This window comes from Trachemys scripta, chromosome 10, assembly GCF_013100865.1.
Source record: "Trachemys scripta elegans isolate TJP31775 chromosome 10, CAS_Tse_1.0, whole genome shotgun sequence".
Lineage (NCBI taxonomy): Eukaryota > Metazoa > Chordata > Testudines > Emydidae > Trachemys > Trachemys scripta.
The window spans coordinates 50,207,100-50,220,361 of NC_048307.1; the positions used below are offsets into that span (position 1 = coordinate 50,207,100).

A 13,262-nucleotide genomic window follows, 5' to 3' on the forward strand; every position below is an offset into this window, starting at 1 on the left:
GCCATTTCTATGTCATTCTCATTCTTTACTGTTCATTAGTTTAATGTCTTAACTAGGGTAGGAAATTGACATTTCTCTTGGAAAATGCTGGATTACTAACTTGTTTTGGAAATTAAGTAATGTCCTAAATATATAAAAATCATCAAGAATATTTTTATGCCACTACAGGAGTTGAATACTTATGTGATGGTACAAAAGTGTGGCAAAGGTAACATAATTGAGCAAAGAAAATATTTTTTTTTTTTAGTCTTAAACCCCTTGTACTTACATTTTATAATTAGTACATTTTAAAACTTTTTTTTAAGTCTGGTATAATGTTGACTGATATAAATCTAAGAGGGCAGCTGTAGGAGGAAGGCAAAACAAACAGTTGTCATAGATACCAGTGACCTCTAAAACTTTATTGTTCACATGTAGCCCCGCCCCCTTCCCAAACGGGTTTTCAAAGAGTGTGAAATTTCAGGATGTTGTATTCTCCCCATATATGAATGAGAGGGTGGGAGGTCTGCTTATTGATATTTTGTACTGCACTGACATCTGAAACGGACAGGGCCAAACACAGGCATACCCCAGAGCTAAGAAGATACATGAGAATCAGAATAGGCTCTTCACCTGGGGCACTTTAAGGGATCTGATTCTAACAGGGGAATGAAAGGCATGGTGACAGAGTAATAGTGCAATTAGGAAAAAGGAGAGGGGTGGGTGTTTTAAATTAGCTACAAACAGATAAATTAATATTATTAATGAGAATCTTTCACCTCCTCGCCATTTTATCATGTCTCTTTTTGGAGATATTTAAACTAAGATGTTTGACTAAAAAGAAAGTTTCAGTGAAAATATTTGCAACTGTATGGGAAAAGTTAATGTGCACTGCATAAGCAGCACTAATTAACTGCCACACAGTTTGTGTACCACAAGAGCAGCTATGCTGGGCAGAGATACTGGAATTACTCTACCATGGGAAAAATTTCTAACTAAAAGGAAACGGGGAGGGAAAGCAAAGCTTTGTAACTCTACTCAGCTGTACACTTAGTTCCTGGGAAGAGAGTGCTTCATATCTCTCATGTTGCCCCCAAAGCCAATTAAGGAATGGCCCAGATAGACTGGGAAGAGTTTCCTCCATTTCTTCTCTGTCAGAAATATGATAGCTTACAGCACATTGCATCAAGGTTGGGCAATAAACTAAAGGGGAGATGGAAGGATCCTTGGAATGCCAATAAGAATGTAGAGATTTCCCTGGAGAAAAAGGAAGAATAACATTGACCAGAAAATGTGTACCTTCGATAATAATTTATCATTATTAGCTTCAGTTCATCTCCTTCCCCTCCTGCTGCTCAGAGATAGACAGCACTCAGCATTTTACACATCTAACTCCCTAGCTGTCTCTTGGTATTTGCCTGCCAATATTGGAGAGCATGTTTATGACCTGTATTGCAGATGAATTGCTTAGATCAGAAATCTATATAATACTTACAACTTTTCACAAATTTACCTGAACAGTCAATCTGAGTGTAACTAATAATCTTCAGTCTTTTTTTAATAAGATTTTAAATGGTCTTTTAATACTGCAATGAGATCCCTACTTTGTACACAATGTATTTTTATTCATAATTACTCATATTGTTTCCAATAGCTGTCTGTTTTGTAAACTTTGGCAAAAAGTCTGGTTTCTAGCGCTGCAATTCTTAGGAAGGGGGTTTAAAAGTGGGGTGATATATCTGGGGAGATGATCTGGGGAGCAGCACTTCTAATGGAGTTGAAGGAGGTAAGATGGCAGCAGCTGCAGCCAGAAATGATGAGGTAGGAGATGATCAAGGGCTGGACCAGAGTTTTAGCTACCACAATAAAAAAGTCATCTAACAGTAGAAAGCTGTTCTAATTGTTATTTGTTAGTCAGTTAATTGTTGCCAATAAAAAAAAGAATATGCAGTAGTCATTGCTGGTTTATGTTGTAATAAGATTGCATCTGGATAACATCATCTCATTCTTGTGTTATTGTGTTCTGGGAAGTTTTTCTCTTCATGTTAAAAAAAAATCATACTACTGCAAAAATATAGAGATTATTATAAATCATTTAACTATGGCAAAATTCCACTGTCCTTCTAAGAGTATGTTAAAATAAACATATTCATTCATCTTACTTGTGAAATATAATAGAAATTACCCTAAGATAGACAGATCTCTTAACAGAAACTTCTATAGCTATAGAGGGCCAAATCTAAGATTATTGCAACTTGAGCTACTTTATTTAACCTTTTATGTTTGTATAGTTGTGAATTCAAAACCTGCTTTTTATACAAGTTGACATTGATAATGATAATACTAAAAAAAATAATTAATTGAAACTGGCAGGGTGCCATATCTTAATACAATGTTTTTTCCCTCCACTTATAGTTATGTGGTGAATATAGGATTGATAGACAAGTTATGCTGCTGTTTCCTCTCCATCCAAGGTCCTGTTGATGACAATTCAAAAATAGCTACTTTTCTGCAAAATGCGACAGCAGTGTTACATGGAATGTGTCAGCTCTGTTTTGCTGTCAATGGAAAGTAAGTGCTCTTGCTCTTATCATATCTGATTTGCTCTTTCACCATTTTTTTAAGCATCTGAAAAGCAGCAACCTTTGTAGCCACAAGTATATCCTTCTCATGTGGAACTGAACATTCTAGGTGAAGTTCTAGAATAGAACTGCTTTTAGTTTAACCAGGGTTAGTATAGATGCTGGTATCAAAAGTTCACTGTGTCCACATTTTGGCTGTACAACTATATTCAGTTACCTGCAACCATCCTAGTAGTAAGTAATTTATCAGAATTACAAACTTTATCTCCTTTATTCATCATCATAGAAAATGTTTTATCACTAGTAATTTTAAGTAATCAGTCCTGAGGATTTCAATATATGTTTTATTAGCAGCTAAACTCAACTGTTAAGTAATTTATTTCTTGTATGGTCTAATTCAGTCTTTGTACTTCAAAATTCCACTTGCAAGAAGGGACTGATTTTTTTTATAGGAACTCATTCAGTGGAATTCATCCTGCAGGACAGAAGGGATTTTAAAGGTTCAGGATTGTACATGGCATCCTTCTGCAGGAACATTTGAATAAGGAATTTTACTTGTAAAATAAATACATTGGCCACATAATAAATAAGCTAGATTTTAGGTTACACTTAAATCTTCATAAGGGAAGTGATGAAAGGAGCAAATGCTTGTTTTCCTTTATCATTGTAGAATATTTTTAAAACATTCTTGTTAAGTAATGTCATGCAATTATTTTGTTAATAACACGGGGAAAAGTTAACCATTGAATGCAAACGTAGATAAGGAAGAAGAGGAAAAGAAAACAACATTGATGCAGGGGGAACTTAATTCCTGAAAGGGAAAAGTAACATTAGTCATGAAAAACAAACATGAGTCAGTAAAACACAAAATATGGAACAAAGCTCTAGGTGGCTGTAATTTCTGATAAGTAGGAGTCCCATGACCAAGAAAAAGTACCGAAACTACAAATATGAGTCCACAAAGACCATCCAGACTTAATGAAATTTGTCTTCTAGTCTCTTCCTGTGGGCTGCCAGGTTGTCATTTTGCACTTTCAACACAATATTGCCAAAAGTCAAATAGATACTAAAGAATCACCCTTCTCTTAGCAGAAAAATTATTCTAGCCACAAGAATAAATGACATACTATTTAGAATTTCTAAAGCAGGCATATCCTTCCCAAAAAGAATTAGAAAATACTGTATCTCAGAATAGCAGTTATTGTGCAAATACCTCTTTCAAGAAAATATGTACCTTGTAGCAGGTCCAGAACATCAAGGCAGGTAAGCTTTGCTTCCACAAACCCCAACATTTATGTGATTTTCATATGATGACAATGCCGTTGATTATCTCAGAATGAACAGAGTATTTTCAATTGGCTAGAGCTCACTTGAGCATACAAGGGAACGCAAATATGGGCTTTTAGATTTTTAACCACTGTCCTTGAGAGATCTCTTTGATCAAATGTTACATAGAGGCCTGTTAGAATGGTAGTTTAAATATAGTATGTTTTTTTCTTCATCCAGTCCACTCTCATTAAAGAAATTAATCAAGGGTGTGATTCTGCCATGTTGGGAAATACCTAACTTCTGAAGTAGCCTCATTGATTTCAGTAGGCTTCAAAATAAGATCTTCTCAACACAGATAAGAGAATAGAAATGAGTCCCATATTTGTTGAGCTCTTAAACTTGGTATAGTACAATAACACCAATATACAATGCATGACCTACTGCCACAGAAGCAACCTCTGTGAGTAATTCACAAACACTACTTAGATTCAGGGTAAGTGATGACAGGACTTCAACAGCATAACCTACAAAATACTGCTGTAAATACTGAAGTACCATCTTGATAAACATGAATGAGCATGAACAAGAAGCACACATCAAAGTAGGATAACCTGTCTAAATTAATTTCAGATTATTATTGGAAAAATGAATAAATACTACCAGTCCTATGACACTGGAGTGTTGAGAGGTTTTGACAATAGAGATATTAATGTAAAAAGATCTTATAATTGGTGCAAGAGTGACATAAAAGAACTGTAACGTGAAAGACAGAAGCTTCCATATAAAGACCACAATAATTATTTCCCCCCCAGTGCATATAGTTAATTCCCACTACTGCTAATGGAAATTGTGTGTTTACCAAGGGAAGAATATATTTCTTTATTAAACACAGTAGGTCAAAAGACAAGACATGAATAGCTGAAGTTGTAGAAAATCCAGTGTACCTTACTCGCTGAAGAAATAAAGAGCAGTTCATCTAGGAAAACATATGACCCCTTAATGCAGCCAAGTTCAAGGGTATCTGTTATAATCTGCTGTGAAACTGTCGGTTGCACAAGTTTAATCTTCCCTGGAACTATTTTAACTTAATAAGATTGCAAATATTTGGGGAAGAGCAGCCTATGTGGCTTCTACCCACAACAGGGACAGTTCAATAGGTTGATAGGCATGGTCCGTTGAAGTAAAAACTAGACTGAGCAAGGGACTTCTTCTTTCTAATCTCAAGCTCTGGCACTGACTTCCTCTGCAGTCTTCCTGAAGTCAGTTAACCTTTCTGCCTTGGTCTCTCCATCTGTAACATGAGGGTACTAAAACCTACTTTCCTACTTATCTACCTCACAAGAACATTTTGAAAAACCCAGACATTTACCCAATTACCAGAATGCATGCAAACCCTGCAATGACTGAGGGCTTATTTGAACAATGTTTCTTGAAACACCTTCTTAAATGTGATAGACAATGTAGAGGTCGCAGCCAAGCATGTGAGTTCCAGTTCTACATCAGGAGCCTGGTGGCAACCCAATGATTCTCCTTCTCTCTTTTAAATAAAAATAAATCATGTCCCTCAGTGTCCGACACTAGTGCCGATGGGACACCTAGACCTGATCAGTTGTGGGCAAGTTGTCACTACAGTGACAATAAATAGAGAAAAATCTTAAATAATTTAAGAATCTGAACAGGCGATGTTAACTGAAATGTGTGATTCATATATAGTAGAAGTTCAACTTTGGGACATAAGAACAAAGATTACAGATTGTATTCCCATGGTAGACATTGTACAGTTAGATATAATTAAGGACATTCTCACTCATTTAGTAACATAAATTTGAGTAGTCTTAATTTTATCACCATAAAAGTTTAGTTATTGAAATGAAGGACTCCATTTTCAACATATGCTATAATGAAAGGGGGATTCTTTTTTCATTTATTGGCAGGGTTTTAAAAATGATTTAACTTTGAAATTGATCTTACCTTTCAAATGTTAATATTTCGATACTGGCTAATAAATGTTTGATTGATATTTTTTAATTTAAGTTTTGCAGTGGATGAGATATCATAGTTTCCAAAACATCCTGTGATACATATAAAAGATCATCTGTTGAAAACATTAATAATCATCTCAAATGTGAGTCTTTTTTCTGATAATTAGGTACTATTGATCTCTTACACCAGCTGTTCTCAACCAGGGGTCCAAAACCCCTTGGGGATCTGTGAGTAGGTTTCAGGGGCTCTGATAGCATTAGACTCACTGAGGGCTAGGGCAGAAAGCTAAAGCCCCACTGTCCAGAGCCCTGCCAACTGGACCTCAAGCTGAAGACTGAGTAGCTTAGCTTCACAAGGCCCCTGTGGCGTGGGGCCCTGGGCAATTGCCCTGCTTGCTATCCCTTAATGCCAGGCTGGCTTTTACATGCAGAAAAACAGTTGTTGTGGCACATGTGGGCCGGGGAGCTTTTGTAGCATCTTAGGGGGGCCACAGAAAGAAAAAGGTTGAGGACCCCTGTCCAGGGCCGGCTTTAAGCCGATTCAGCCGATTCGGCTGAATTGGGCCCCGCGCCTAAGAGGGCCCCGCAGCCCTCCACTCCGCCCCCAGCTCACTTCCCCCTCCTCCCCTCCCCTGAATGCTCCACCCCCTGTTCCTCCCCCTCTCCTGCTTCCCGCGAATCAGATGTTCGCGGGAAGTCTGAAAAGGGGCAGGCCGCGGCAGCAACAGATAAGGGGGGGGCGCGAGGAGGGCTCCTGGGAGGCACGGCGCGGCCCAGTCCAGCCCTGGCCGAGCGGCCCCGGCGGCTCTGGCTCCAGCCCAGCACGGGACAGCGGCCCCAGTTCCAGCCGAGCACCCCCAGCACGGCCCCATGGCTCTGGCCGAGCACCCCTGGCCCCGGCTCGGGCCCCGGGGCGCCGGCCCGGCCCCGGCCCGAACGCCTCTGGCTCAGGCCCCAGCGGCTCTGGCTCAGGCCCCGGCCCCGGCGGCTCAGGCCCAGGCCCCAGCCCCAGCGGCTCTGGCTCAGGCCCCGGGGCGCCGGCCCCGGCCCCAGCCGAGCGGTGCCGGCCGAGCACCCCCGGCCCAGCTCGGGCCCTGGGGCGCTGGCCTGAGCAGCCCCGGCCCAAGCCCCTCGGGCCCCGGCGGCTCTGGCTCGGGCCCCGGCGCGCCGGCTCGGCCCCGGCCCGAGCGACTCCGGCCTGGCCTCAGCCCCAGCGGCTCCGGCCCAGACCCAAACCCCGCGACCCCAGCCCGAGTGGGGCCCGATTCCTGGGGGCGGGGCTTGCTGCTCTTGCTAAGGCCGGCCCTGCCCCTGTCTTACACCAAAGAAATCAATGGGAATGGGTTGGGAACTTCCTACCTGAGAGACCGCAGCTGTTCTCATGTCATACTATAGGTACATCTACTCTATACTGCATGTTTTTTCCATCATGTGTAGAGTACATACACAAGTAGCCCCTGAAGCAAGGGCATAAATAGCAGTGTAAACAATGAGGCATGGCTTAGGCAAATATAATGCAGATATGCCTGAAGGGTGTGGATATGTACCCGAGTACATACCCTACACAGCTCTCTATTCACTCAAGCCATGCCTCCCTGTCTACACTGCTGTTTTTAACTATGTAGTGTCTCCAGGGCCGGCTCCAGGCACCCGGCACCCAAGCACATGTTTGGGGCGGCACCTGGTAAGGGGCGGCGGGGGGGCGGCGCGGGGCACAGCGCTGGTGGGGGGTGTTCCGGCGGCGCTTGGCGGGGGGGCGGGCTCCGGCGGGGGACTCGGGGGGCAGCGCGTTTTTTTGCTGTTTGGGGCAGCAAAAAAGTTAGAGCCGGCCCTGAGTGTCCCATTGCTTCCCTGCAGTGGGAGCCTTTCCCTGCTGCAGGAAGAGACTCTGGCAGGGGTCAATTGTGTACTTCAGGACCATGGAGCTTTGATCCTGTATCAGATCATGGGTCACTTGACCTGTCACTGTATACAAATGCAAAAAATGCTTGACCTTTATATGAGGTTAAAATGTCTCACATTCAAGTAGCAATGCCAAATAGAATATAAAATAATCATATGAACAAGGGTTATTGAAATCACATGCTAATTTTGAGCCATAACTTAGTGTGTGGACTAAAACCAGCATAATAATATACAGTATTTGTAATGAGATCAGGCATGGAAAGGTTCAGGTTAATATGAATTTTTTTCCAGAAAGTTTTGACTATATCCAAGCAGGTTTTTATCGTGGCCCTTATTATGCAACCTTATATAGCTATAACTATAGCATTCATAGTAGTAAACATTATTACAAATTCAGGGTTTTAAACTATTCTATTATATTTTTAATATATGGTACATAATACTTGAATATTTATTTATTTAATATATATTATCAATATTGGAGTCATTTTAGATTGGTTAGCTGTCATCAGTCCACTAATCAAGTAGCAGAATGGTACTTCAGGAAGGTTTGCAGTGGTCCACAGAGTGCCAGCAAAGTCTCTTCCAGTTGCGGTACCATTTAAATTACTTAAATTACCAAGGAAGCTCCAGATTCAATTGTGTATATTGTATACCAGTGTCTGAGGCCAGGCGGGGTCTCTGAATGTAAATATGGGCTGTCTGTTATGAGCCTTTTGGACAGATGTTTTTTTCATACTCCTATTCATAGGCACTAACTTTTCCCAGAGCTGGTAGGTGCTCGTCTCCAGCCATGTCCCGACTCCACCCCTGCCCTGCCCCCACTCCAATCCTTCCCCAAAGTCCCCACCCCATTTCTTCCCCTTCCCTGCCTCTATTGGACTCCTTCCCCAAATCCCTGCCCTGGCCCAGCCTCTTCCTGGAACGCGCTGCATACCCCATCCTTCCCCCTCCCTCCCAGCGCTTGCCACCGCGAGCACTGAGAGGAGAAGCAGGGACATGGCATGCTCAGGGGAGGAGGTGAAGCAGAGGTGAGCTGGGCAGGGAGCTTCCGGTGGGTGCCCATCCCAGATTTTAAAGCAATAGTTTCTTTTTCCCCCTGCTGTATTGAACAGTCCTACATAAAATACAGCAGTTTTGTTTTCTTGGTAAATCAGACATTGTGCATTGATGCTATGTGATCTTAAGATCAGTTTATCTTATTCTTGGAAGTTGAAAAGCAACTATTGATCAATCCTTTCAATAGTTAATGGCTATAGTAATTATAATTATAAAATACAAGATTTAATATATACTGGATGAAATTGTAAACCTAGGTGCCTAAAGTTAGGCACCTAAATCCATATTTAGGTGTGTAAAGAAAGGTGCTAAGCACCTGAAGCTCCCTTTGTCTTCAGTGGGGTTTGGTAATGCTCAGACTTTTGAAAAATAGGCTATTTATATTTGGTGTCGAAAGATTTAGGAGCCTACCTCAAGGCATTTGAGACTGAAAATTTTGGCTATTGTAATTATTATCTAGTAGTTAACCTTGCTTTCCTCATTGCTCCAGCTACCCTTAAGCAAAGTTGAAAGCCAAGTTAGTTTTAAAAACCTGAAACAAAAGCAATTATTAAATATTCTTCTTTTTACCGAGTAACAGCTTTATTTTTATATAAATCTTTTCTTGGGGAACCAAGCAATGTGTGCCCCTCTTGGAGGGCTTAACAATGTTCACTGATAGTGGCCCTGCTTCCCAATACTTATTGTAATTGTAGGAGTAAAGGTGTATTTTTAGGCCTTGAATCCTGCACTGCACGGGTGTGACATGTTGTGCATGTAAATACAAGACAGAAAATGATGAAAAGGGCAGGGAGCACAGGGAAACCTGATCCTCCATTAATAACAACATTACTGTGCCTCCTCAACTTACTCCTTCCTAGTAGCAGGAGTGAGACCTAAGAAGGAAAACATGGAGCCAAGTTCTTCATCAACACGCCAAGAATCACGCTTATGTCTATTTCTCTTCAGATGTGCCCATTCTTCACATGTTCCCTACCCCTTTTTTTAACCTGAGTACGTGTGAGTAAGATTGAGTACACAAGAAGTTTAGCTGTAGCTCTGTGCAGAAGACTATGGCTAACGCTTAAGCTCACTTGTCACCATCAGTAGCCTCTGCTTACATTCATACTGAAATGTAACAATTCACCATACCATGCCATTCACAGCATAAGGACTTGCAAGATCAAGGCCTGTGTTAAAAATAAATGAAAAATCAGCTAGCCAAAGACATAATTTCTATGAACCCTGAATAAAGAACTGTATAACTGATACAAAGGGGAGGAAGGAAATTCTTCAGCTGAAGTACATCATAAGGGCTAGTTGTATCCAAATCTTGTTCTCATTAAGGACCGTAAAATAAACTAACAATAACACAGACCCAGTGATAAAACTTGGTTCTCCATAAGGAGAATATTGCAAATAAAATCCTCTCAAATCATCAAGCTTCTTGGAGCATCAGTTTACAGATTATATTTGTCATTGCTTGATGCGAGAACTATTTACAAGCTTCCTTGCTAATGTAATGTGAAAATAGAGTGTGACATCAATACAGAAGCTATGTTGTTGCTACTGAATGTTATCTCAAAACAGAACTGGACAGCGTGTAAATCCTTGTCAGTGGCTAATGAATCTAGACTATGAATTACAAGCTATAACAGTGGTATACAGAAATATACAGGGTTTTGTCCAGGAAAATAGCAAATGTCAGATCACAGAAATACAAGGGAAGTAGGCTGGTTTTTCTGTTTTATTACAGTAATTAAGATAATGCCTATTTTGGCTGCTGAATGGCAAATTGGATGAAAGCAGCTTGCTAGAGTACTGATTGTCCTACTCTCCATTGCCAAGACACAGCAGATTCAGCAAGTACTGTAAACTACATGCAAGTAACTAACACTTACTTAGAAGTGAAGAAACTAAAAGGGTTTATGACTGTACATACCATACAATGAAGTGAGGCCTATATTAATTATAATAGGTATAAAAGCTTTATGTGTTTTTTTTTTTCCCCCTCCTAATTTTTACAGTGTTGTTGAGCTGTAAATCCTAGCATGAAAAGACAGGTTATGTCCTCACAGACTTTTTTGAAAGTTATTTCTTCATTTGACTACTGTTATTAACCGTGTGTTTGTATGCAAACATTAAAATGTATCCCTCACAAAGACTCATGATTGCTTTTTAGATCAGTTCATATTTTTAAATATAAACAATTTTCTCTCATAAATAAAACCTTGCAGAAATTGTTCTTTTATACTGTTTGTGCTACAGAGCAACAATATTGAAAGTATTGTTATATAAATGGTATATTCTCTAATAATAATTCCTATAATCTTGCTGTAGCTAAATTTCTCAGTATTGACAAATAATTTGTTTCAAGCGATACGTTAACCTGTAAATGAGCTATCATGAGATTAGTATAAGCAGTATGCTGTATGAAAATAATTAATATTTTTACATTAGTACTTATTATTTTTATAAGCTTCTCTACCAGTAACCCAAATTCTGTGGCCATTCATGGATCCCCTTATGGCAGAGCTTGAACTGTAATGCATACCAGATTTTCATAACAGTAGTGCAGACTCCCTGGCTTTTCTTAAATTAAAAAAAAAAACACCCACCATCTTAGGAGCTGTTGCTGCAATTCAAATACTCACCTGTTTTTTCATGCTAACGATAGCTAAGAGATTTGCCCTTAATGATTATATTCTGATAGCCACACTTCCAGACCCATATAAGGAGTGAACCTCCTTTAAACAGGGTATTCAAAGAGAATGGTACAAGGCCAAAACCAGAGAGAGAAAACAAGCAAAATAAAAGTACCTTTTTCCACAAGTATGGGACTACTGTACTTGTAGAAAAAGGAGCTCTTCAGTGTGAGGTTGAAAATCTAAATCTGGCCCTTTGTATGGGAACTGACACATAGTTACTTGCATTTTCATTTCTGAACTTCAGCAACAGTTTTATTCAGAACTTTAATTTTAACTAGTTATGTACGGTGTACAATGTTAAATTTTCAAAATTTGATATTGATGACTGATACCATTGGTGCGAAAAGATGCTAATGACTTGCACAAATAACCCTTCCTCAAAGAGGCTGTGCTTGTTTGCAGAACCCTTATTTTCTGGTGTTTCGTTGTTGTATTTACTGACTTCAAACCTAAAACACCTATGGCAAAATTGTACATTTTGCCCATGTGCTTTTTAAAACTTTAATCTGTTGGTTGACAGTTACCACTGAGTTTGCTGTTAGACTTCTCAACATTTGAAACAGAATCAAAAGATTTTTGAAAACCTCTTATATGTAAGAGATTCACTGTTTTACTAAGTTGAACAAAATCACTCAAAGCAACATATACAAAAGTTCATATTTTATTTTCCTTCATTGCATATACATTTTTTTCACTTTAAAGCCCACAACTGGTATGAATAAGGTCTTTTACTTTTTTATTGTAAACATTTAGGCTTAAAGTGATTATAACTGACAGTTAAAACCAACAGGAGCCAGTGGCCTGTTCATGTACAAATTATCTGTAATACAGGCAAAATCAAAAGTAAACATTTCCAAGAGTTCCTTCAGTTCCACATTAGTTTTTTACAAGCTAAACACAGCAGACAGAGGGGTTTTTTTTCACGGTTATGTCCTGTGGTGTAGTTGCAAAATGTGCAGTCTTCTTTATGAAAAAATAATGCTTGTGTTTTTGAACCACTTCTACATCTGATTTCTTTTAACATATATTTCTGATTGATTCACTGTTCCATGGTGGTACAAAATTGCAAAAGAATTGTATCCAGCTAAATAAGCTTTATCATATGGATTTGTTTAGCACTATTAATGGGTTGGGAGATTAGAATAAGTTAACATTAACCTCAGGTAAAATTGATCAATCTTTTCATTACAAATAGTTGCAAAAATTGCTCTGAGGTATTCAATATTAGGTTATATTTTGTGTGATGAATAGTTTTCAGCTAATTATTCTTCCATTTTATATCACTGAAAACCCTAAGATTTATCATTAAAATTAAGAAATGCTAATTGACGAAAGCAGGTATGCTATACTTTGATATGAAGGGAAAGAGAAGTATTTTAGTGACTTGAATGTTATGAGTAACTATATAGTCTATTGCAGAATAACTAATTGGGCAACAAAAATAGAATTTTAAAGGCAAGGAGTTTCTAGGGAGCTCACTGCCCGAGAAAGAAAAGTTTTAAAAATCTTCATGTAGACCGTCTGTGTTAAATCATGTCTTTCCACATGAAAGTCAGGAAAGGCCACAAGCTCCCCCTCCATTGTGTGAGCAGAAGGCATGGCCATCTCAATCCAGGAGTGTCCTAAAAGCTGTTAGAATTAGCATTCCCTCCAGTTGGTTCCTCGTCTGCACCTGGGATGGCCTCTTCCCCCACAAGGGGATGGAAGTTGTGAAGCAAAAATCTGCATAAGATAATAATGCTGCAGATTTGAAATAGGATGATGCTACAAAGAGTAGCTCTCTCCTGACTTCATTCAGC

General features: G+C 39.6%; 1 protein-coding gene across 1 annotated transcript in view; it reads left to right on the plus strand.

Moving 5' to 3' along the window:
• SCAPER (S-phase cyclin A associated protein in the ER) overlaps positions 1-13,262 on the plus strand; it is a gene marked incomplete in the record, with an annotated part of 368,987 nt that overhangs the window by 302,745 nt on the left and 52,980 nt on the right. Inside the window, 1 exon segment of the mRNA XM_034784768.1 lies at positions 2,395-2,550. Within this exon segment, the coding sequence (XP_034640659.1) occupies positions 2,395-2,550 (156 nt within the window).